At 47.7% G+C, this 25,212-nt stretch overlaps 3 protein-coding genes across 3 annotated transcripts in view; 2 read left to right on the top strand and 1 right to left on the bottom strand.

The window, feature by feature from the left end:
• LOC119182064 (piggyBac transposable element-derived protein 3) overlaps window positions 1-7,858 on the top strand; it is a 34,952-nt gene extending 27,094 nt beyond the window's left edge. The window contains 1 exon segment of the mRNA XM_075883024.1: window positions 7,784-7,858. Within this exon segment, the coding sequence (XP_075739139.1) occupies window positions 7,784-7,858 (75 nt within the window).
• Window positions 7,859-13,523: 5,665 nt separating this feature from the next.
• Window positions 13,524-15,225, bottom strand: LOC142784642 (uncharacterized). Its single transcript, XM_075883071.1, has 4 exons — window positions 15,091-15,225; window positions 14,814-14,873; window positions 14,302-14,373; window positions 13,524-14,234 (listed from the first exon to the last, which is right to left on the bottom strand). Exons 1-4 carry the CDS (start codon window positions 15,155-15,157, stop codon window positions 13,546-13,548), a joined length of 888 nt encoding a protein of 295 aa, XP_075739186.1. The 5' UTR covers window positions 15,158-15,225; the 3' UTR covers window positions 13,524-13,545.
• Window positions 15,226-16,006: 781 nt separating this feature from the next.
• On the top strand, window positions 16,007-20,904 carry LOC142784603 (uncharacterized). Its single transcript, XM_075883023.1, has 3 exons — window positions 16,007-16,060; window positions 17,859-18,188; window positions 20,602-20,904. The coding sequence occupies exons 1-3, from the start codon at window positions 16,007-16,009 to the stop codon at window positions 20,902-20,904; spliced, it is 687 nt and encodes a 228-aa protein (XP_075739138.1).
• The last annotated feature ends 4,308 nt before the right edge of the window (window positions 20,905-25,212 follow it).

The raw sequence follows: 25,212 nt of genomic DNA, 5'->3' as shown, positions 1-25,212 counted from the left end.
CCTTACTCTTCCTAGAGTTCTTTAACTCCTTGGAAAATAAGGTAGAGTGATCCACGGAACTTACTCGCATCTTTCGATGTTCTCGCAATTTTCGTTGCTCCAATTTTATTATCACCGTCTCTGCATTCTTTGGTTCCTCAAAACTCAGATCGCCGATTATCCGCCTCTTTCTTATAATCTGTATGCATCTCAGAACCCAGACTGTCACTCTGAGCAATCTTATGTATGTTCCATACTTCTCTGCGTCTATCACGACCAGAATTGGCATGTGTGTGTTAGTTGCCTAACATTCACTACTCTCAGTGTCTTCTTCCGTTTACGTTTGCCCTGTGGTCTTGTTTTCCGTAACAAGTCACTTTGGACCATCCCACCATAAGTCCGACAGTATCAAAGCCTTTGCGCTTACACTTTTGGTCATGAGATCAGCTGCGTTCTCTTACTTGCCATGTATTCCCACTCTGATAGCTTCGTTTTCTCTTTTATCTCCTTCACCCCATTCTCTACAAATGTGTCTCGTTTTTTTCTTTCCGTGTAGCCAGCTAAGAACAATAGTCGAGTCCGTCTAGTATCTTGTAGCATTCATATTCCTTACAAATCCGCTTCTAATGTATTCAGAAACGCGTGCAGGCAGCAACGCAGTCATCACAATATTTCAGGCCCCTCTTCCTTCTCGTAGTGATTTACCAAATAGGCCGCTGTTCCGTATGCATATGAACTTGCATCTGAAAACAAGCGAAGTTCCGTGTGAATAGGTTTCTCCTTTGTCTTACATCAAACCATCGGGGTACACTGAACTCTTGAATCAATTCCCGCTCTTTAATTCATCTCCTCCAAGTCTCCGCTTGATCATCTGGCAGTGAGTCGTCCCAAGACATCCCTTTCCTTCACATGTTTTGTATTGCTCGTTTGGCTGTTACCTTGAATGAAGTAAAGAGTCCCAGAGGATTGTATGCTCTTGCAGTGAGCTGTAACATTTGGCGCTTCATTAGCGCACCACTGGTATCGATGTCTTTTGTGTCAAACGATGGTAGGTACAGCCTATCTTCCTTGAAGTTCCATCTGATGCCAAGCATCTTTATTTCGGTGGAAGCCTCGAAGCTTGCGTTTGCGTCTTTCTTTATGTTTTGTTGTAATCCAGGTTCATTTGTGTTGAACTGTCTGAGAGTCATTGACGCTTCCTGCAAAATCTCTTTTGATTCCCAGTAAAATTTTTTGGCTTCTTTGGGTGATTCGGCTCCCATTATTATGTCGTCAACGTAGATGTTTCTCCTAAGCTGATTAATCGTCTCCAGGAATTTCTCCTCCAACTCGCTGAGGTGGTGCTGCACTGTTGCTGTGAGCAAGGAAGTGCTGGGGGCAGTTCCAAACGTCACTCTTGCCATTCTCCATGTTTTGATATTCGCATCGCTTCTACTCGGAAATCTATCCCACCAAACAAAAACAACACAGCGCGTCTTTGTCTTTCTCTTGTTCTGAAATCTGTAAGAGTGGCTTCACAATATCAGCTGTCATTGCAATGAGATGGTGTCGGAAGCTGAGACACTGGATAATAATAATGATAATAATGATAAAATAATAATAATGACAATAATAATTCAAGAGAGTACAATGAATAAAATACGATCCAGCAATAATACAAAAACACTGGTTCAGTTTGTTAGCGCGCATGAAACAGCTTGAGGCGCGCGACATGGACGAATTCAGGTCGCGATCGGCGTCGTTGAGTTCGTGATGTCGTCGGGGACAACCTCGTAATCAAGTGGGCCGAGACGTCGAACTACCCTGTATGGTCCGAAGTACCGTCGCAGAAGCTTTTCACTTAGTCCACGTCGGCGTATCGGCGTCCACACCCAAACACGTTTAACGGGCTGGTATTCCACGAAGCGTCGTCGAAGGTTGTAACGGTGGCTGTCGGTCATCTGTTGATTCTTGATACGGAGACGCGCAAGTTGTCGCGCTTCTTCGGCGCATTGAAGGTACTCGCTCACATCGAGGTTTTCTTCGTCGGTGACGTTGGGTAACATGACATCGAGCGTCGTTGCCGGGATCCTTCCGTAGACCAATTTGTATGGAGATATCTGCGTCGTCTCCGACACAGTCGTGTTGTATGCGAAGGTCACATACGGAAGAATGGCGTCCCACGTCTTGTGTTCGACATCGACGTACATTGACAGCATGTCGGCGATCGTCTTGTTAAGCCGCTCGGTGAGGCCGTTGGTCTGTGGGTGGTACGCTGTCATCCGGCGGTGGTTTGTTTGGCTGTATGCCAAGATCACTTGAGTTAAGTCGGCAGTGAATGCCGTTCCTCTGTCGGTGATAAGGACCTCCGGGGTGCCGTGACGTAGGACGATATTTTCGACGAAGAACTTAGCTACCTCGGATGCACTGCCTTTTGGCAGGGCTTTTGTCTCGGCGTAGTGGGTGAGGTAGTCGGTAGCTATCACAATCCACTTGTTTCCGAAATCCGACATCGGGAACGGCCCCAGTAGGTCCATACCAATCTGCTGGAAAGGTCGGCAAGGTGGATCAATTGGCTGCAGAAGTCCCGCTGGCCTTGTCAGCGGTGTCTTGCGTCACTGACAGTCCCGGCATGTCCTCACATAACGAGTGACGTCGGTGGTAAGATGTGGCCAGTAGTACCTTTCTTGTATCCTCGCGAGCGTGCGAGAAACATCGAGGTGCCCTGCCGTCGGATTGTCGTGCAGGGCCTGGAGGAGTTCTGGTCGCAGAGCTGAAGGCACCACAAGGAGGTACGTAGCTCGAAGCGATGAAAAGTTTTTCTTTTGTAGAAGACCATTTCGTAGAAAGAACGACGCAAGTGCGCGCTTGAATACCTTCGGGACTTCGGCGGTCCTGCCTTCGAGGTATTCTATTAAGGCCTTAAGTTCCAAGTCGGCCCGCTGTCGTTCAGCGAAGTCGTCGGTAGTTATCGTTCCCAAGAAGTACTCGTCATCCGGGTCGTCGGGTAGCGGTTGGTCAACAGGCGCACGAGAGAGACAGTCGGCGTCTGAGTGTTTTTTGCCGGACTTGTAAATGACAGTATTGTCATACTCTTGAAGTCTCAGGCTCCAACGTGCGAGGCGACCTGAAGGGTCCTTCAAAATGGCGTGATGGTCGATCACAACTTTGAAGGGCCTGCCGTAGAAGTAGGGGCGAAATTTCGACGTAGCCCAGATGGTGGCGAGGCACTCCTTTTCTGTTGTGGAATAATTTGCTTCTGCTTTGGTTAGCGATCGGCTGGCGTAACTAATAATCCTTTCAAGTCCGTCAGTCCTCTGCACAAGAACGGCGCCAAGACCTACGCTGCTTGCGTCAGTATGTATTTCTGTCTTGGCGAATTCGTCGAAATGGGCAAGAAACGGAGGCGTCTGGAGGCGATGTTTAAGCTCCTGGAAAGCGTGTTCCTGTGGCGTTTCCCACTTGAACACCACATCGGCTTTGGTAAGGTTCAGTGAGAGGATCGGCGATGCAGGCGAAGTTTTTCACGAACCGCCTATAATAGGCGCACAGGTCCAGAAATCGGCGCACGGCCTTCTTGTCAGCGGGCGGCGGAAGTCGGCGATGGCGGCTGTTTTCCGTGGATCGGGACGAACTCCAGACTTGCTGATAACGCGTACCAGAAACAAGAGCTCCTCATACGCAAATCGGCACTTTTCTGGCTTCAGTGTGAGTCCGGACGTCTTGATGGCTTGAAGTACAGCTTCAAGGCGCCAAAGATGCTCGTCGAAACTCGAGGAAAACACGACGACGTCGTCCAAGTACGCAAGGCAAGTCTGCCACTTCAATCCTGCCAGTACTGTATCCATAACGCGTTGAAAAGTTGCAGGCGCTGAGCAAAGGCCGAAGGGCGTCACCTTAAACTCGAAGAGGCCGTCCGGGGTTATAAACGCCGTCTTCTCTTGGTCTGATTCGACTTCGATTTGCTGATAGCCAGTCTGGAGGTCCACTGACGAAAAGTACTTGGCGTTATTGAGCCGATCAAGTGCGTCGTCTATTCGTGGGAGAGGATACACGTCCTTTCTTGTGATTTTGTTCAGGCGGCGATAATCGACGCAGAAACGTAGGGTCCCATCCTTTTTCTTCACTAACACAACGGGGGATGCCCATGGACTCTTGGACGGCTGGATAATGTCATCCCACAACATTTCATCAACTTGTCTCTTCATGGCCTCACGTTCTGGCGTCGAAACCCTGTACGGACTCTGACGGAGTGGTCTGGCATTTTCTTCGGTTATGATGCGATGTTTCGTGATTGGGGTCTGCCGAATTTTCGATGACGACGAAAAGCAATCTTTGTATTGCAGGAGCAGGGCCTTGAGCTGTTCTTGCTTATCGTTCGGAAGACTGGGATTGACGTCGAAAGTTATGGGAGGGGCTTGGTTCCTCTGAGCAGGTTCCGCAGAATCGGCGAGGGCGAAAGCACTGGTGGCTTCGACGATTTCTTCGATGTATGCGACCGTTATCCCTTTGTTCACATGTTTGTACTCATTGCTGAAATTCGTGAGCATAACCGTTGCGTTGCTTCCCCGCAGCTCTGCAATTCCTCTGGCGACGCAAATATTTCGGGTGACCAACAGATGCTGACTGCCTTCAACGACGCCTTCGAAGTCAGGTGATTTAGGAGCGCCGACTGAAATAATGACTCTTCAGCGAGGCGGAATGGTGACTTGTTCTTCCAGCACATTCAAGGGATGGTGTCCTGACGGCGTGCGCGGTGGTAGTGCTTCTTCTGTGGACAACGTTATCGACTTTGTTTTTAGGTTGATGACAGCACCATGGAGGCAAAAGAAGTCCATGCCAAGGATGAAATCTTTCGAGCAACGCTGTAGGACTACGAAGTCTGTAGGATAAATACGGCCGTTAATGGTGACTCTCGCTGTGCAGATTCCTGCAGGCGTTACGAGATGACCTCCGGCTGTGCGAATTTCAGGGCTTTTCCAAGCTGTCCTAACTTTCTTCGGCGAACGACCCACTGATGACAGAATAGTCGGCTCCAGTATCGACGAGAGCAGTCACACTGTGGCCGTCGATAAGAACGTCGATGTCGCTGGTTCGCCGTCTCGCATTACAGTTAGGGCGTGGCGTCGGGTCACGGCTGCGTCGGCTTGTTCCGCTGCTTCCATGTTGCGTCGTCAGGCCACCTCCGGTAAGTGAGCTTTCGCCGTCAGGGCTTTGCCTGGTTGGCATTGTGTTCGGAAAGCTCCGTCGCGTCGTCGTCGTCGTCGGAGGATCTTCGGTAGTTCGTCGCACAGCAACCGCACCTCCACCGGTCGCTGCCCTTAGTTTCCCGGATACGGGCTAGGAGACTGGCCCCACGTTGGGCCGGAGTACTGCCGGGGGTGCGGTGACATGCGGCGGCTGGGCGATAGCGAACGGGAAGGACTTCGGGGTGTCCATTGAGTTCGTGTCAGGTAGTCGGCGATGTCACGTGGCCGTTCCCCTGGCTGCGGACGTGGTGAATCGACGGCGAAGCCACGCAGGCCCATCCGTCGGTACTGGCAACGACGGTAAGTGTGCCCGGCCTCGACGCAGTGGTAGCACAGTGGGCGGTGGTCAGGGGTGCGCCATACCTCGGTTTTTCTCGGCGCACTGCGCTGGCCCGCTGGTAAACGGTAGGTCGTCGGTGGGAGTGGTGGCGGCGGTGGTGTATGGCGACGGAAGTGCGACGGGGTGGCGTTTTGGCGTGGACGGGGAGGAGCGTTGTGGCACACTGCAGCGGCGTAACTCATAGTTTCTGGCTCGGGCAGCGGTGTTTGGGGAATTCGAAGTGATTGCCGAACTTCTCCCACAATGTCGGCGATCGAATCCACTTGAGGGTGCGCCGAAGGCAACAGTTTGCGCAGCTCTTCCCGCACGATCGCTTGGATCGTTTCACGCAGCTTTTCGGAGTCACTGATTTGAGCAGCAGCGCATTCTGGAGTCAGGCGACGATTATACTGTCTGGTGCGCATGTCAAGGGTTTTTTTCGATGGTGGTTGCCTCAGATACAAATTCTTGGACGATGTTCGGTGGATTCCTGATTAGTTTCACGAAGAGCTCCTGTTTGACCCCTCGCATGAGAAAACAAACTTTCTTCTCCTCAGGCATGTCTGGGTCAGCGTGACGAAATAGGCGGGTCATCTCCTCTGTGAAAATTCCAACCTTCTCATTTGGTAGCTGAACCCGGGTCTCTAGTAGAGCAGCGGCCCTCTCTTTGCGAGCGACGCTCGCGAACGTTTGCAGAAATGCGCCGCAGAAGACATCCCACGTTCGAAGCGTGGAATCACGATTCTCTAGCCAGGTCCTTGCGGTGTCTTCCAGGTAGAAGTACACGCGACGGAGCTTTTCTTCGTTGTCCCAGTGGTTGAGGGCGGGCACACGGTCGTATGTTTCTCGCCAGGTTTCCGGGTCTTCAAACAATGACCCATGAAATGTTGGTGGTTCCCTGGGTTGATGAATGACGATCGCGGGCTGGGACGCTTCGGTTGTTATTGTCGCTGCAGTAGAGGTCATGGCCTTGGCCTTCCGCGCCTTCTCTTGTAGAAGCCCGTACTCTGGTGGAAGACCTTGCTGTCGGTGGCTTGTTCGCTGCTCTTGGTTGGCGTCGGTGTCTTCTCCGCGACGTTGGCTGGGTTCACGGCTTGACGGGGGTGTCCGGTACATGAACGAAGCAGCACCTCCACCAGATGTCACGGGGTCGTGACGGGGCCGAAGACAGGAGAATTCGTGTTGGAATTTAACTGTTTATTTGGGCGAACCTGTGCCCGGTAAAGGAAAAGTCCAAATACAGCAGTAGTCTTGCACAGATAGCAGTCTCGGACTGATAGCGGCGAACGGAGCGTCGGCCTTCGATCAACAACTGACAAGCGGCGAAGCGCGTCGGCATTTATACTCTTGCTGTCGAATGTTCTAGCGTTATCGCTGGCGGTGGCGTAGGTTCCAGAACAATCTGTACCGTTCGCACAGTGGGCGTGATTTTACGAATTGATCTACTACAGTCCGGAACCTTCTCGAAAACTGCAGGCGCGGTTTGCGCTGAGAATCGTGTGGTGTTTTGGGACGATAACAAAAACTTGGGAAATGGAACGTGGCAATATGTTCCTGTGAGGCTGTGTCTTGACGAGGAATCACAATTCACCGACGCGTATCTGGTCGCGGGAAACGCGAGTGAAAGCGGCTTTCCCTAAATTGAACGTTGGTCCTGCCCTGCACTATAGACATAACAGACTCGGTTACTGCGGGAGTTATGCTCTCCACAATCAGCGAGAGCTCGCGTTGCCAGATTTCCCTGCGGGAAGCCCTGACGCCTTCGAACATTTTGCCTGGCATGTCCGCAACCGTGTCTTCTAAATGTTCTAAGCGGTGTTTAATAACGGGACTATGCCCTACTGCTGTGCTGCCCATAGAATGCGAGTCGCTAGACAGCCCTGATGAGACCGAGGCCCTATCATCCAGGTCCAGTGGCTCAGTTTGCTGCATAGGCTCCGAATGATCAGCGTGTGCCTGAGGCTGTGAAAGTCTGGTCAATTTTTCCTCTAGCTATTAAATTTTTTTTGCTCTAATTTCACTGAGGCGCCTGAGATCAACATTTTTGTGCTGTAGGACGACTTCAGTAGGGGAAGGGGAGAGAGGACCGGAGGCAGCCCCAACCCAACCGCTCACCTTTTTTTGGGCGTTTGCCAGGGATTGGAAGTCTCCGGAGTGTACGTTTGGTGCCTTCGTCCTAATATCGGCCTTGTTGGTCGTCTTGACTTGCCCAGGTATTCCTGGTGCAGAAGAACGCTTCTTTGTGTTAACTGTGAAGGATGGAGTTTCCTTGGGAGTTGACTTCGACTTCGCGTTGTTTGGTGACATCCTCAGCTTTATCGGCTTCCCGTAGTTGTCTCTACAGTCAGCCACACTGGTTAGATGGCTGTATCCACACATGAGGCAACGAGGTGAGCACTCGTGTTCAGCAGCGTGCTTGGAAGTGGTGACCACTTGTGAGCTACAGCGGCCACAGCGTCCTGACTGCGGCCTAGGGCAGATGCCAGCCTGATGCCCCACCGTGCCACATCGGTGACAGGCGGGAATAGTCTTCTTATAAAGTCTTACAGGGATGACCTGATTGCTGCAGTGGACATAACGGGGCACCCTCTTGCCTTCGAAGGTGACCACTACCACGTCCATTTCGCCCAGCTTTCTCACACACAGGATGTTGCCGTGTTCCCACCTAAGCTTTTGGTTGAGAGAGCCTGATGTATTGCTTGAGTAAATGTTGATGACACGCTTGCAGACGTCACCCGAGGCTTTAGCGTGACCGCAGAACGGAAGTTCGTGGCTCCCGACTACAAACATGATGTACCGAGGAGCCTCTCGGCGGCGGGCACTAACTTCAGTTCTTACACAATCACATTTTGATCCCATTAGGGCCAGATGGTGAGTTTCACCTCCCCACAGCCACGTATCAGGTTGCGTACAGCAGCACCGGATTGACCTGGAGCAAAGGTCACCTTCAGATCCAGCGTTTTGCGCGGCTTGAGCACCACGATGAGTTCATCACCTCCAATGCGTGGCACCTGCTTTGAACGCCATCAGGGTTAGCAGATTTCTTCCTTTAAGGCCGTGCTAGCTGTGTTTTTGTGGTTAGCAGGCGTCGAGCGAGACGCTGCTTGTTGCTGGGCGGTGGCTCCGGTGTCCCTAGGTGCCAGCGTGTTCTGCTGGCGTCGCCATATTCAAACCATATCGTCCAAAAGTTCTTATTCGGATGGTGGAAGATCCTCGAGTTGTTCAGTATCCATGCTGACAATTCGCATCGAAGCAGGATCACAACTAGTCACAATCTTAAGACGCCATCTCTGGGAAACAGCGGCCGGGGCTGGCGGCAGCGTTGCTGCTGCTAGGCCAGCACTCCAGGGGTCGGTGAAATCTTCTAACACTCGCATGGTCATCAAATGTGGGCCCACCGTGATGAGAGTGGTGTCCACTTGCGTCGCTCAACTTCACGGAGACGAGACGACAAAATTTGCCGGATCTGGGTTGAGTGACCGTGATTCATGACGGTCTTTAGTGGAGTCGAGGTGATGCATGTTCGTCACCGAATGGCCTCTGCAGCATCTCAGTGGTGGGTTGAATGGCATGCGGCGTGGTGGCGTGTGGCTATCTCGTCTGCCTGCTCTTGCCTGCCTTCGCGGAGTTGTGGCGTAGGTGAGAACACCTGTGTCCGAGTAAGGTGGCGATGTGGGCCATGTCGTTTCGGTGAAATTGAGTGTTGCTGAACTCTTTTCCGGACGACGTCAGCGAACGATGCGATTGCGGGTTGTGCGTCCGGTAGGACCTTGCGTGGCCCATCACGTCTCGAAGTGACTCTGCGGTGGTGCTACGGGAATCATTGAAGTCGGACAGGACAGTGATGCAAGGTAGTTGCGGTCGTATTGCTTTGCGCGTAGTTCGAGCATCTTCTCGATGGTGATGGCCTCGCTAATGCACTTCATGACGCTCTTTGCGGAGTTTGAAATGGGAGCCACAAAACGTTGCTTTTAGACGGCCCTCATAAGTACTGAAGCTTATTGGCTTCAGCAATGTTCACACCCACGTGGTGGAATAGCTTTTGCATTTCTTCAGCAAAGATAGTTACGGGCTTATTTAGGAGCAATTCACAAGATTGAAGCAAGGCCTCAGCTCGCTCTTTTTGCAAAAACTTTCTGAATAACTTAGGTGCCTGCCTCTCAAACATGTCGCACTTTGTCGAGTAGGGCTTTTGCTTCTCGTACCAGGTGCTAGCGGAGTCCTCAAGTGCAAGGAAAACGTTTCGTAATTTGTCGTCGTCACACCACTTGTACGGGGCTGCGATCCACTCGTAAAGGTTCAACCAGTCTTGTACATCCTCACAAGTGCAGCCACTAAACAACGAGGGCTGGCGAGGCTGCTCGATGATAACAAGGCTGTGAGCACTGTCAGCCTCCACAGGTGAAGTTGAATGATGGTTCACGCTACGAGCAGTAGCTGGCAGTGGTCCAGGTTTTGCTGGTAACCGTTGTAGCCCGCGGCCAGCGCTTGTTTGTTCTTTCTTGTTTTTTTGTGGTGGTTCCGTGCGTGTCGGCCGCTTGGGAGGCACTTGTGCTGGTTTCGTGGTGAGATGGGGATGTGCTAAACATCAGCACCTCCTCCAAGTGTCTTGTAGGTGATGGTGCCATGGCGGGTGCACACACCAGAAGATAGGCAGATAAAATATTTATTGGGCTGATTTACGCCCGAAAACAAGCTGACACACCACTCCGCGACGGTAAAAAATCTGGACAGCAGGCCCGAATGGATGCCCGGTGTTCGCGGGGCCATGCACAACTAATAGCGCTTTCCATTGGGCGAACAGGAGCACTTCAAACTGCACTCAAAGTGCTCTCGCGAGTTCTGGTGCCTTCCAGTAGTCGGGCAGGAGCAGGGACGTTGTGTTTTATTGGTCGAGGAGGAGCACTTTTTTGGCGCCGAGAACAGCCGAGAGCAGTTCTCGGTGCTCCGTCGCCAGCGGCGGAGTAACAGGGAACGCCGAGGAAGTCACATGACCTCTTTTACGTCACTTCTGGTTTTATCCCCGGGGTGGCGGAGAAAAAATGGCGGAATCCAGCAGCCGCGATAGTCGTTCAATGCGTTCGGAAGCAGCTAAGTGCCGCCGTCTGGACGAGGAATTGCTGCTACTTTTAGATGCTGAAAGCTCCACAGGTTCAAGCGCAAGCTCATCCTCGGACAGGAGCATCAGGAGCGATGACGACGACGATTTGACGTTGTACGAGTTTATGTTCGAGTACCTGTTCTCTCTGCCGGAGCAGCGACCGAAGGTTGAGTCGTACCTGGAAAAGACGGTTGCCGCGTATTCTGACGAAGAGGTGAGCCGCTGCATTGTATTTAAAACGCGTAATCAATAACCGGCCTGCTTTTTTTCTCTTTACCTCGCCAGTTTCGCAGAAACTTCCGACTGTCACGGTCGGTTGCAAATGCGCTTGCTCCCGAATCCGCGAAGTCGCCGCACTACCCTTTAAGAAGAGACCACGGAGGCCTACCCCCCAAGTCCCCTGAAGAGCATGTCCTGTCCTTTCTATGGTAAAGTATTACAATTATATAGCAGTAAAGAGAGAAGCTTAGTTGTAAGATAAGTGCCCTACTTGTGAAGCTCTGCAACAAACTCAGGCGTGTGAAATTGTCGTACGTGCTCGCTGACGTGCCCCGGCAGCGTACGCATAACATCGACCGGGTGCTGGCGGAGTTGTGCTGGAAGAAAAGCAAGAGATCAGGACGCAGGAGGTGTAGTTAAACAGATGAGAATTTAGAAAGTGGAGGGGTCCGAAACTAATATGTAAAAGCAGGAAACGGTGTGAGAGTTCGGGCCTGCATTTGTTGCCGAGCTTCACGAGAACGGCGCGCATATCACGACGCCTTAGAGTTCACGTAAACTTCACATGTGTACGTAGAAATTGAAGGAGAAATGCGCGCATATGACCTCGCAAGAATTAACATGGTCTCGGGTGAGTGTGTGTGGGGGGAAGGGGTAATTGCACGTCTACGAGGTGCCTGCCATATTTTAAGGGCATGAAATTCATGGCACATGTTCCCGGAAGCGAAGCCTGAACTTAAATGCACTAATACGCCGCATGAAGGTTTACCAACTGATTTTTCACTAAATGCTTATGCTGCCAGGAATTTGCTTTTACGTGCCACTGACGTTCCGTTAGTCTTAGGCTCATGTAATCGCTTTTTTGCTGCACGCGCATTTCAGTTCCCGAATCGTACTGGATTCTATTTTCTCATTTTTTTCATTCAATTCTTGCATGTGCTGTTGTAAGGCATTTTAGGGGTAAAATACTGCACGTCTGCACCAAATGTGCTCTGAAACATGTTCAGACAACTGGGCAGATGTAGATTTTTCCGACACTTCGCTCAATGCTTGTTGGCAACGTAAAATGCTGGTTTACCATTTAGGATTATTATAGAGTTATCACATTTCTTGCAGGTATGCCGCCAACAAATCCTGCATACGGGATGTTGCAGGACGTTTTGAAGTTGGGGAAAGCATGCACCACAGGATGATGTATCGAGTCATGGATTTCTTTCTCGACATAGCCCCACGCATTGTGACCTTTTCAGATGACATGAAGAAACTTTCCATCGACTTTAAGCAGGTAAGAAAAACCCCACTTTCAATTCCATCTGCAAAAATGTTTTTGATTCAATCAAAGCAGCATGCCAGTCGCTTCCATCGGAATGATTCTTCAAAGCTGTGTTTTTATTCATAAAGGCAATGTAATTTCTGATAAACATAATATATACAGGACACCCTTGAACTTTGTGTATAACAGTACGGTTGGAACAAGCAGTGAGTTATCATTTATGCTGTAAGCTGCATGGGGATGTTGAAGAGCTCGCAAAGCCATTGTTTTCAGTTACATTGGAAGTTCTTCACACCTGCACGTAGTAGAGTTTGCAAAAACATGTCAAGCTGAAGCTATCGGCTACTGTGCGTAATGACCCTTTGCTAGAACTGTCAATGCATTTCACGCTTTATTGCGCACGTAACCATGCCAACGAAATTACGTTAGTACTGCACAAAACGAACAGATACAAGTACAAAACCAACATCCAAGGAAATCATGTGAAAATGAGCTGTGCTTGAAGCTTGAATTAGGGCACGACTTCCCTTGCTACTTTGTTAGCTCCTTTTGCTCTTTCTGTGAAACTTTCAAACATTTTTTTTCAAACTTGTAGGTTCCAGGGTTTCCGGACACTATTGGCTGCAGTGACGGAAGCTATATTCCGGTAAGGTGCCCTGCTGGTAAAGTGCGGTCAGTGTATGTGAATCGGCACCACTACCCATCCTTGACGCTGCAGGGAATATGCGACAACCGGAAGAGGTTCCTAGATGTCAGCACAGGTGCACCCAGCAAAATTCACGACGCCAGGATCTTCCGGCTTTCAACCGTTTCGAAGAAACTGCCTCAACTCTGCGCTGGGAAATACCACAATCTTGGGGACGCAGCGTACCCATCTCGCGAGTACCTAATGACTCCCATTCGCGACTACGGAAGCCTCGATGCCTGTGACAAGGCATTTAATGCCAAATTTTCATCTACCCAAGTGGTAATTGAAAATGCGTTTGGGGAGTTAAAGGGTAGGTTTCGGCAGCTGCAGAGTGTGGACCTCACGACAGTAGACAACATGACAAAATTTATCCTCGCATGTTGTGTCCTCCTCAACATCTGCATCGACAACGGTGACTCGCCTCATGGTCTAGTTCCAGGCATGCATCTGAACTCTCAGGGTGCTAATTATTCGAAGTCTAGTGGAGCCAGAGTCCACAGCGAAACATCCAGAGAAGAGAGCCTCTTACGGGCGCCTGCAGAGGTTAAGCGAGAAAGACTGAAATCTAATATGGGGCAAAGAGGAGGCAGCCACAAAATCTGTCTTAATGGAAGCATATCGTGCTCAAACATTAAATGCAACACTTGAGCAGCATCTCAATTTGCCAATGTTCAGGGACATTATGGTTGAGTAGGAAATAACCAGTCATGAAAACATGTTTTTCCAAAGTGCACCTCTTTATTGCTTGAACCCCAGGGCCTCGCGGATGAGCTGAAGTTTGTCTTCGTGCATCTTGCGGCGCTCCTGGCGTTCTTGAATGCGCTCAGCTCGCCGCTCGGCGCGCCTCATCTCCTTTTCTTTTTCTAGCTCTTCCCTGCGAGCCGCTCGCTCTGCACTAATAGCTCGCATTTGGTCAAAAAAATATTGCATCTGCTGCATACGACTGGTACGAGCGCGAAGTTCCCTTTTCTCGGTATCTGCTGGCACTTTTGTGCTTTTCCCACTGTCTGAACCACTCGCCGGAGTACTGGAGATTTCAGGTGATGTTGAGGATACATCAGCTGAGCTGTCGGAACTTGATGAAGTTGCCTTGTACGTCGCTCCATAAGAGTCCCTTAGGACTTCGGGCTCGAGGCTGTCGTCAATGCTTTCAATTTTTCGCATTTCATCGTCGAATGGGACGGGGCAAGGTTGAGCACCGGACATGTTATTATCGCACGCTTTTCTCTTTTGCCTCCTTACCGTTTTTACGCGATTTTTACATTGCTGTGGCGTTTTGCTGCATCCAAGCACATCAGCCAGATCCTGAGAAACTTGTTTAAAAAGCATCTTCTTGTTCTTCAACTTTTTGAAAGCGCCAACTTGAGGGAAGTATTTATAGTAATAGTATATTAGGAGTTTAGTTTCCCCTGGTGTCCACTCAGGAGCTGAAATAGAAATAAGGCAAGCTTGCTTAAAGCACATGTGTTGGGCACTGCAGCAGTAGAAGCCCACCTCCGCCACCTTTTTTTCCTTGTGGCGCTGGGCCCGTTCCCATCTCGTTGGCGGTTGATGAACTGGTGGTTTCTGCACGTGCAAAATAAGTGCGAGTGTAAAAACTCTGCTGAGGTGCCTATTCTGTGCGACGTGAAATGATTATGGTGCTCTGTTCGCAAAGTAAACGCCTCCGGATGCGATGAATGTACCATACTGAAATTCGAAACAGCGCGAAAAGATGGCACAGGGGACAGTGCGACACAAGGCGCTGGTGTCGTCGTTTTCCCTGTCCCGTCATTTCGCGCTGTTTCGAATTTCAGTATGCACCACCAACTAGCCCAAACCACCGTTCTAACGCAGAATGTAGCATGTCATCAGCCCTTGCTGAACGCAAACATAAAGAGGTTTGTTTTGTATACTCAAACAGGCATGTAAATAATTTCAAAACGTCAACCAGTAAAGTGACGTTAAACGGCAGAAGCAAATTCGACAGTACAACACAAAAGTGCGGCCCCGTGGCGCATACATACGCAAATTACGTGCTCCGTCTTCGTCCGTCGTTTCCTCACACACCGCGACGCTCCCGCTACCTGAAATGGGCCATTCAGCACAAAAAATAAAAAAAAACCGGCAAAAAGTATTGCGAAATATGGCCTATGCTTGTTAGTTATGCGCTTAGCGTGGGGATTCTCGTCAATGCTCTCCCGCGCAGCCAAGACATCGATAACGACTGTAGTGAGCACAAACAAAGCCGTTAATTGACGCTGTTATCGCTCGTAGCTAATTTTTGCGAAACACAATGCTTACCTGGTGTAGCGCGTAGAGCTGACCCCTTTAGCATTGCCATGAACATCCACTCGGCTTCACCATTCATCGCCACGAGAAAGGCAGACACAAAGCCACCGGCACGTATCTGGCGAAACTGGCGCGGAATAACTTCGTGCGGACAACGAGAGCACGCGAAATGCTCCGAAAAGCAAGCGCGGGAAAAGTTTGGTCACATGATTCGTGACATCACGGCCTCTCTCTCTTTTCTCTGCTCGCGGAGCAGCGCGAATGTTTCATTCGCGGAACGAAAGCGCACGTCCCCGTTACTCCCGTGTGCTGCTCTGGCTGCTCGCTGCACTTGCTCCTGTTCGCCCAATGGAAAGAAAAATAACAGTGGCTACCAGACTGTGCGGCGGTAGATGTCGTGGTCTCTTATCTGTTCGTTGCGTCGCGAGATATCGGGCATCAGCATAGCTCATGGCTGAACTCGGTTTCACGCGTGACGCTGCTAAAAGAACTCGATAAGACAGACCTGTTCATTTTGTTTTCTAAATGCACGTGGCAATATGCCGGTCGCTGTGTTCATGGTTGTCCGTAGCGGGAGCGATATGTGTTCAGTGTTGCTGTGTAGTGTAGGATTATAATGTGCGGGTCGATGTCCATCCCGTATATTTGACGTAAGCAATGTGAAACAATGTGATGTGGCATGTTCACTGGTATACTGTAGAAAATACTTCCAAAATCTCTCATTTATGCGGATGTCCTAGAAGCAAGAATTATTCTACTCTTAAAGGGGGTTGATCCACTCTAGACCAATCAGGTTGTACAACTGTGGAAAATAGTGTAAATCCCACATAGAGTGTATGCACTCTAGCTCAGAAGCGTGACTGTACTCTGTCGAGGGAGCTTGTTCACTCTCGTTCAGTCAGAGTACCAGCACTCTTGTCCATAGAGTATGCCTACTCTGTGCGGCAGGGAGTTCCCAACACTCACTATAAGAGAGCGAAAGGTCAGACAAGCGTTTACTCCCACAAAGAAAACTGCCAGCACTGTCTTGCCATGGTGAGTGAGGCATTGTTTTAGTTTGTCTGACATTGCCATATAAATACACATTTTAATTACCAAAAATATTAGAGTGTGGTTACCCTAAATGAAGAGAAGTGCTTGGGACGACAAACTTATCTAAGTTGCTATGCTTTCAGGGTGTACGCTTTAGTTTACTGCACGCCCCACCGCGGTGGTCTAGTGGCTAAGGTACTCGGCTACTGACCCGCAGGTCGCGGGTTTGAATCCCGGCTGTGGCGGCTGTATTTCCGATGGAGGCGGAAATGTTGTAGGCCCGTGTGCTCAGATTTGGGTGCACGTTAAAGAACCCCAGGTGGTCTAAAATTCCGGAGCCCATCCACTACGGCGTCTCTCATAATCATATGGTGGTTTTGGGACGACAAACCCCACAAATCAATCAATTAGTTTGCTGCACCAGAACGGCACCAGAATAGAAGTTCTCCTACGCTTCTATACTTGCCACAATAAACATATTGAGCCGATGTGTATATGCGGTCGCCGTATGGGGACGCTGATACCAAACACTACTCTTAGAAGCGAGAATTCTTATAATTTCCTAAAGTATTGGTTTATTTTCGCGTATTATTAGGAGAAATAGCAGTTTTTGAGCTTTTGTTCGGGATCGTTCAGGCCTCTCCTCATGTGTAGGTGTATTTTGTTAGCAAAAAAGCGTTGTCATCAGCACTTTAAGCCCTAGCAGTAGAATAGCGAATCGTATGGATGCGTGTTCCTTGAATTTAAACTTTGAAACCAGTCATGGCCCTATACTTTGTTAGTTTCGTCTTAGTGCGACAAAATGCAGGCCTCACATTTGATTTCACTCAGTGCCAAGCTATTAGTGTCGTGATGGCATCCTGAATACTCTATTGAAAAGCTTGCTCCCTGTCTCGTTAAATAGAACACTGGCCAAGGCTTTTTTTTTGCGTTCGATGCTATCGCGCAATGACTCATGGCAAAAACATGGTGGTAGTGATGATTTTTAAGGAATAATTGGCAATGAACACTTTAGTGAGCACGGTCAGTGATGCCTGCGAAAGCATATAAGCAAAAGTAGCGTATAAAAAATGAGCGCAATGCACTGAAGACTCTGTCTGCATGAGATGTAGACTCGTCACGTGATCTATAAATGCAATCTATGTACCTTCAGGCACCGAGAATTGTGAATGTAACCAAATCTATCATGCGTTGTAGTATGCACGGGATACGTAGAAAATGCAGACATAACGCAAACTGGTACAGACACGCCAACCGATCGATTACCGCGAGGTATCGGGTTCTTCTTTGAGAAACGGGTGATCGGCAGGTGGTGCTTCATCTTCAGACAATAATGTGCCACCGGTGTGAGGACAAATAATTTAAAGGCACCGGTTAGAAGCCTGTATTGATGTGCATGATGGTTCACATTTATACAGCAAAGAAAAAAAAAGCTGTGGTCACTTACGTACCGGTACTGTACGCGTTACGGGACAAATGAAAGGATATAACGTCTTAAATGTGGTGGTCAATGGTGATGTATGTACATTGTTAACATATCACCGAGACTGAGATTTAATTGTTCAGTGAACAACATTCCGGTAAGCGGAAAACGAGGGATTACGCATTTCACTTGAAAAGTGGACAGTCGTTAAATATGTTGTCGTCGGATTGCTTGGCGAAGTGGTTTTTCGGTGAAATTAAAATGGCCATAGGCTCCAGGTGATTAGGACCAAGCAAGACTTTCACACCCTAATGACTGTTCGCAGGTTATTCTTGACTACCTGGGCGATGTCATTCAGCTGAATGCCGCCAACGGCATTCCGTTGTTCTCGTACGTGTGGATCTCGGACGTGCCACACAGTAATCCTCACGCGTTGCTCGTATTGGATGGCCCTGTATACGGGCTGCTGAGAAACATGATAGAGCGCCACCTCTTCGACGACACCGTAGTCATTATGCTCAGCGACTATTGTGCCCGCTTCGGCGTGGCCCGTGCTTCCGAGATCGGACGCCATGAGGACAAGACCCCGTTCGGATTCATAGTGTTGCCTCAGACATTTCTGCGCAGATATCCCACAGTGGCGGTAAACCTTGAGGTGGGTGGCTTTTGTTTACATAAGCAGGTTTTAGCAAAAAAAAGCAGTTTAGTACTTCTATAGCCAACTTTTGTTCGACCAATACGTGTACTGTCCCGGAATCGGAATAAAAGAAATTAGCGCGTTTAGAAGAGATTTCAGGTTGCTTTCAGACGCTCACGTTCAACTCACTATAAAGTGAGTGCATAGGCTGGCATGAAAAAAATACTATTTAATGTTACTAGGTGCAAATTGATCGATGAACGTTAGACAAACAGATATGCGCATAAATGGCTTTTAAATTCGAGGCAGTTCTTAGCGAACTTCGGCGAGATTGAGCTTATCTATCTATCTATCTATCTATCTATCTATCTATCTATCTATCTATCTATCTATCTATCTATCTATCTATCTATCTATCTATCTATCTATCTATCTATCTATGTTGAAAAACTCGTATGGTAAGACATGACTGCATGGCGAACACAGGCGAAAGACACTAACATGAAAATCATGACATGCGTGTCATGGAACACCAAGGCTACGTGCTAAGCTCACGATGCGCTCGCGGCCGTTTCGCTAGCGTCACATATACCAAATTCGGTATTACATTGCTGAATTGATGACAAAGGTATGTGACTGGTGCAAACATGATGATCAAGACATGTGTGTCATGTAACCACATGACTACATGCCACACTAATGGTGAGCTCGTGGCCATTTCACTAGCTTCACACATGCCAAATTACAAGCTAAATTACATTCTAAATTCACATGCTAAATTACGTGATGTCAGTGAATTGCGAATGTATGTGAGTGGTGCAAACATGATAATCATGTGTGTCGTGTGAGAACATGACTACGTGCCACAGTCAAGGCGCCAATACATTCTGACGTGACGCGGTGCGCGTGCTCGCTGGTGTTCATTTCGTCACGTCACGCCAGCGTTGCCACGCCAGGCTGGTCCTGCCCTATACTCGCAGGGGTGCGCCACGCTGCGTTGCTTTGACGCATGCGCGTTTCAGCGCATCCGGCGTCCTTCCGTCAGCAAAAAAGGGAGACGCAGTGTTGTTTGGGTAATGCATTGGCGCGAAATGCAGTATGTCGCATTTCGCGCCGATTGTCATCGGACCTCGCCGAAGGACGCTGGTCGCGCCTGGTGTCAGACTATAGAGTGCTGCCGTTTTGGTAACGTAGCGTCGCTCTGCCCAGCGTGCGGACGCGTCAACGCTACATTGGAGTATATTGGGCCCTTCATGATGCGCTCATGGCCGTTTCGCTAGCTCCACATGTACCATATTTGATTTTAAGTGATGTCAATAGAAGACAAAAGTATATGACTGGTGCAAACATGATAATTCTGGCACGCGAGTCATGTGAGACCATGACAACATACCACGCTCATACCGTGCTCGCGGTCGTTTCGCTAGCTCCACATAGACTAAATTTGGTATCATGTGACGTTAATAGATTACGAAGGTAAACGACACATCCATACATAATAATCATGACCCGGAAGACATGTACGGCTTCATAAACCTTCACCTCGCAACGTTGTGATGATTTTAAAATGACATATATTCTTTCTCATTCGTGCTTCGCATATCGTCGATGTCCACTGTACGTGGGATCTGCCCATTTTTTAAAATGACAATCGCGCTAGTATGAACACTGAAACTTGAGCAGCATTGGTGGGTGCTGCAAATGGGGTCGGCAGTTCGGAGTATCGGCTGGTGCCGTTTGATGCACCTGGTATTGTTAAGGGTAGACAAACAGACAAACGGACAGACAGACCAGAATTTTTGGGTTGAAGGTCCCCAAAAAGACTATCGTCTTTATTCTGAAATATAGGGCGATTATTTTAGAACTTCGCTGTTTTACTGAACTGTAGTTTTGTTGGTAGTTACAAGTTTTAAGAACGAGTTATGAAAAAAATTCAAGAAAGAAAAGTTTATTACCGATCCCGTTTGGGAAAATCTGAACAACAAGCAAAAGAAAAACAGGCTGCATCAGGAAAAACTAATTGCCAAATTTCTCGGAAATAAGAGAAGAGGTATTGCAGAAAGTTGAATTCAAAAGGTTAACATATTTTCAAAAGTGCTTTTTTTGCCTGCTACAATTCCAGTAGTTTACATGGTATGCAAAACCTTACGAGTCATTTCAGGTGCGCCACATTGTATTCTTACTATACAGAAACACTTGTAAAACGTGAGGCTCCCCTCCTTGTGTAGTATTTTGGTCACATTTCAGATTTTAACGTGTTTTACGACTAAGCATAAACAAGCGATAATCTAGTGCAAATATTGATGCTGTGACCATTGTGTGGCGGTACACTGTAAAGCCTTGTCTCTAAAGATATCGTGAAATGTTACCATCTTCTGTCGAGCAACGTCATAACAGATATTTTTCACCTTTTATTCTTCCATGCCATCAGGTCAATCAACGGCGTCTAGTGACGGCTTACGACCTCCACGCCACACTCTTAGCGCTGTCCAATTATCCCGGCTTGCATTTCAATCAATACCTCACAACGCAAAAGGGCGTTAGTCTTCTCGGCCACATGAAAGCGCAGAGAGGCTGCGGAGACGCCTTTGTTAGCGCACAGTTTTGCGAATGCCAGGGATCTCACGCTGACCTCGACGAGAACTCGACGTTGGTGCAGTCGTTCGCCTTCTTCGTCGTCGAATATTTGAACGAACGCAACGAAGCCAACTTTCCAGGACAGTGCATCAAGTGAGACTTCTGCAACTCGAGGATTGCTGGTCGTTGTGTCCCCGGTATTGTTTTAGATACAATGACTAGTAGCGTATCTCTTTAGAGTATGAAGATCAAGTAGATTGATTGATATGTGGGTTTCAACGTCACAAAACACCATATTGAATTGAATTGAATCTTTATTTTCATGTTTGAGACTACGTGAAGGATAGCGGGAGTAAAACTGTATGAAACAGCTTGACTAGCTCCCGCTACCTAAAATAAATGGGTTGGAAGCATTGGCACACAAATAAGAAACATAGTATACAGAAATACGGTAATGTCAATCAATGTAATTACATAATCTAAACGAAAACAGACACAGCCGTTCCCATGAAAAGTCTATAGAATGTATAGGAGGTCAAACTGGTACAAAAGGGTAAACAACATCATGAATTATTAGAACAATGATGCAATAATTTTGTGGTCATATTTTCTATATTTGCATTAATGCTGCTTAAATAATTCAACACTCTGGGAATAACATTGCGTATCGTTTGGTCCCCATATTTTGTGCGTGACCGTGGTATTAAGCAGAGGTTAATCTTACGGGTATCAAAGTTATTCTCCGAAACTTGTAGGTTGGTTAAATCCCGCCGTTTTGGAGATGTCGTAATGGAAGGCTCCGAAAATTTCGAGCACCTGGTGTTCTTTAACTTGCACCCAAAGCTGAGCTTATGGGTCTACAACATTTCCGCCTCCATTGAAAATGCAGCCGCCGCAGCCGGGATTCTATCCCGTGACGTGCGGGTCAGGAGCCGGGTATTTTAGCCAGTAGACCACCGCGCCGGGGCATGTAGAAAAAGTAAATAATGCAAATAGCTCAGACAGGCATGTTTATGTTTTCTTCTAAACATTGCTATCATATTACTTTAAGTGAAAACTACTTGGATAAAAATTTGTTTTCTCAACTAACTTGTGTGACCGCGTAGTGAAAGTAACCTATTGCGTATTCCTTGAAGACAGTAGCTGTTCTATTTCTGCTTAAGGCAAAGCTATCATTAGTGGAGTACCCTTTTCTAGCACATAGAAATGCTATCCGCCTGACGACTCCTCTCAAAGAGATTGCCTTTGGGGTGCTCGTTGGAGCCCTCTCGTCGAATCATTTTCTTTTGGAGGCCGAACAACTTTTAGAAAGATGTCATCAGTAGAAGGCAAAGCACATACCAAGTGTATCTAGGATTGAACTTATAGACCTTTATTAGCACGATAAATGAGGCCTTCATTGGTTCTAAACGCATTGCGAGCACTTGTAGTTCTCGAATGAAGAAATTGCGCAGCCTGAGCATTTTCTTCGTCCTGCTTAACATTCAGAGTACAGAAAGAGCACATGGTTTCTGGAGATGGTGGTTTGTGTGTTTTTGTGTTTCTCGTGAATGCTAGCATGGTGCTGCGGCGGCTGCATTTCTGATAGAGGCGGAATTGTTGTAAGCCCTTGGGCTCAGATTTGGGTGCACGTTAAAAAACCCCAGGTGGTCGAAATTTCCGGAGCCCTCCACTAAGGCGTCTTTCGAAATTATGTGGTGGTTTTGGGACGTTAAGCCCCATATATCAATCATCATCATGAATGCTAGCATGGTATAAAAATCACTTTTTAAGGGCGCGCACAGAAGACAAGTGTTCATGGGTAAGCGCAATCATTCCAAACAACGCAGAACCGGGACACAGAAAAGACCACCTAACATAGACGCTGTGATTTCTCCATAGACGCTGTGTGTAACATAGACGCTGTGTGTCTCCCGTGTCGGCGCTATTTGGAATAACTATTATCACATACCAACAAGCTTGCTTAACCACCATATTGAAGATGTGTCATTGAAGAAACAGCGGAAGGCTGTCACAATGGTAGATTTATTTGCTACTAATGAATAATAGACTTGGAAACCTACTCTAAATCGAAGGGGAGGGTGGGTAGGCTGATGAGTTTACTTCTGGGCGCTATTCAATCCCGTAGGAATCCAGGATAACAACTCTTGTGTCACAATTTTTTTTCAATAGTGGGTGCGATCTGCGTAGTCTACCTGGGCGCGTAAAAACAAGCAAATTTGGTAATATTCTTACAGTGAATACTCAACTATTCATCGTGGTGGTTGAAAGCTTTTGTATAGGGGTAAAATTACCGGAAAAGACGCACATGATTTCAAGTTACGTGAACACGAAATCACGACGCGAGAAAGGAAAATGGCTGTTCTTATTAACCTCGGTACACTGAGGCATCAACAAGCACTCCTCAGGCGTGGTATCATTGGAGAGGCTGGGCACAACGAAGCACTATGACCCCACACCACCTTGCACCTGTATCAGAAGTAGGAGTGGCACCGTGATTTAAGTAAAGGTGGAATGTTCACGAATTGTCCTTGACCGCTTCGTGATTGCATACCATATAGCAATAAACCAAGTGCACGATGGGGCACCACGTTATAAACAGTAATGTATGCTCTAGTCTGCACTATTCACCGCTATTCAAGTCTGAAGGTGGAATTTTACCGGAACGTTAGCTTATGGCATCATTCGCCCGAATACGATTCGTTTTTTTTTCATCCAGCAATAGTACTGAACCACGACACACAAAGAGGTTGAGACCTAGGCTGTAGTGGGTGTGAAAATTCACAGAGATTATTGAGATGAATATATTTAATTCGCCCGTGCATTTTATGAGGTTAATGAGTTGCGTAATCTTTTTTTTTGACGCAGCATTGGAAAAATGCTACGCTGAACCTCTCAAAATTTACCCTGAACCTCTCAAAATCACCTCTCAAAATTTTTTTAACATATACTAACATGCCTATCATGAAATTTATAGAAAAATAGCTCAAGCTTATATGTTTTATGCACAAACTATCTGCTCGTTTTAGTCTTCTAGTTTTTAGAGCATGGAAATATACGACGCTAGTGAGACGCATATTTAGCACGCTGAAGACGCTAACAACAGAGTTTCAATGTGGGCTTGTTGGTGATGAATTAGCAAGAAATTTGTAGCGCGAGGTGAAATACGGAAACAGGAAAGGATAGAATGAAAGGACAGAGAGTTTTGTTTTCTCAGTCTATTCCTTCTTCTTTCCGAATATTGCTTCGGGCTACAAATATTCCTGCTAATATCAGTATATTTCTGTGCAACGAAAAACGGGAAGTATCTCACAGAAGATGAAAACAAGACACCCATCATTTTGTTTTGATAAATAAGTATTGTAGATTTATTTGTCGGGATTTATTAGCCAGCTCATTACATCTTTTGCTGATGTCGCAGTTCCTCGCTCTTTGAAATTCTATATGCTTTTGTTTTTCGAGAGACTATGTAGGCAAAAATAATGCCAATCATGTAAGTACTGGTGCATTGATGCTAACCATCTTCAAATTTGCCCTCTGCCGCGTCTACAAGGTGGCACCTAGAGAAGGTGTCAGACGCATCAGCTTTGGGTGGTCAGGTCATCGGCAAGGTCCTTGTTCGGGTGCTCGTCACTACCACACCGGAAGCCCATTTCGAGTCTTATGGAGCCGCCCGCAACGATACGCACAAGAAAGTGGATTTTATTCAGCGGCTGGACTGGTATTCAAACCAGACAAAATCTCTCCCTCTGAGTCGACGGCAGAAGTTCTGCCAGTGCATTGTATTTCAACAAAGACACGTGGTGGATCCGCTCACGAATTCCACTCAGTACCAAGCACCAGTGACTGTTTAAAATATGACGTTGACGTGGCTCACTGTTGCCGATGAGCACAATAATTTTCAAGCTGCGAAACTGTACTGACGCGTTCTACACGGTGTACAAATGTTTTGAACTGAAACTGTGAATGATTTGTATCATGTTTAACGTAAAATAGAATACCTGAAGATACGCTGTTGTCGTCTGAATAATCAATTGCAAGACGGACAACGTATAGACAAGTTTTACCTGTACTGGAAACTGAAACTTATGTCCAGAGGCTACGCTTACTTATGATGTTGTATTAGATATAAAGTTTTTGTGCCTTTCCTTTGGCTGTTTATGTGGTGTTAAACAAACAGAGATACACATATGTGATATATATGCATCGACCGGATGCTTGTACTAATGTAGGAGTGAGAAGCAAGAATTTAATCACAACTCAATACATGGCTCTAAATATTTGACGTAGTGGCTGTGCTGGTAATGACAAGTTGATTTACTATACATATTTGTAACCAGCTGGCACATTATCTCCTAAGAGTAGTAAACACAGCAATGAGGCTGTGGTGAGTCACACGCACCGTCATTTCCAATTTCGCAATGGAAACCTTGGGAATTTCGCACACCACTTTGGCAAAGGTCAC

The sequence above is a fragment of the Rhipicephalus microplus genome, unplaced genomic scaffold (genome assembly GCF_043290135.1).
Source record: "Rhipicephalus microplus isolate Deutch F79 unplaced genomic scaffold, USDA_Rmic scaffold_15, whole genome shotgun sequence".
Classification (NCBI taxonomy): Eukaryota; Metazoa; Arthropoda; class Arachnida; order Ixodida; family Ixodidae; genus Rhipicephalus; species Rhipicephalus microplus.
Note: the sequence above shows the minus strand (reverse complement) of the source record. Positions and strands in the feature narration are given on the sequence as shown.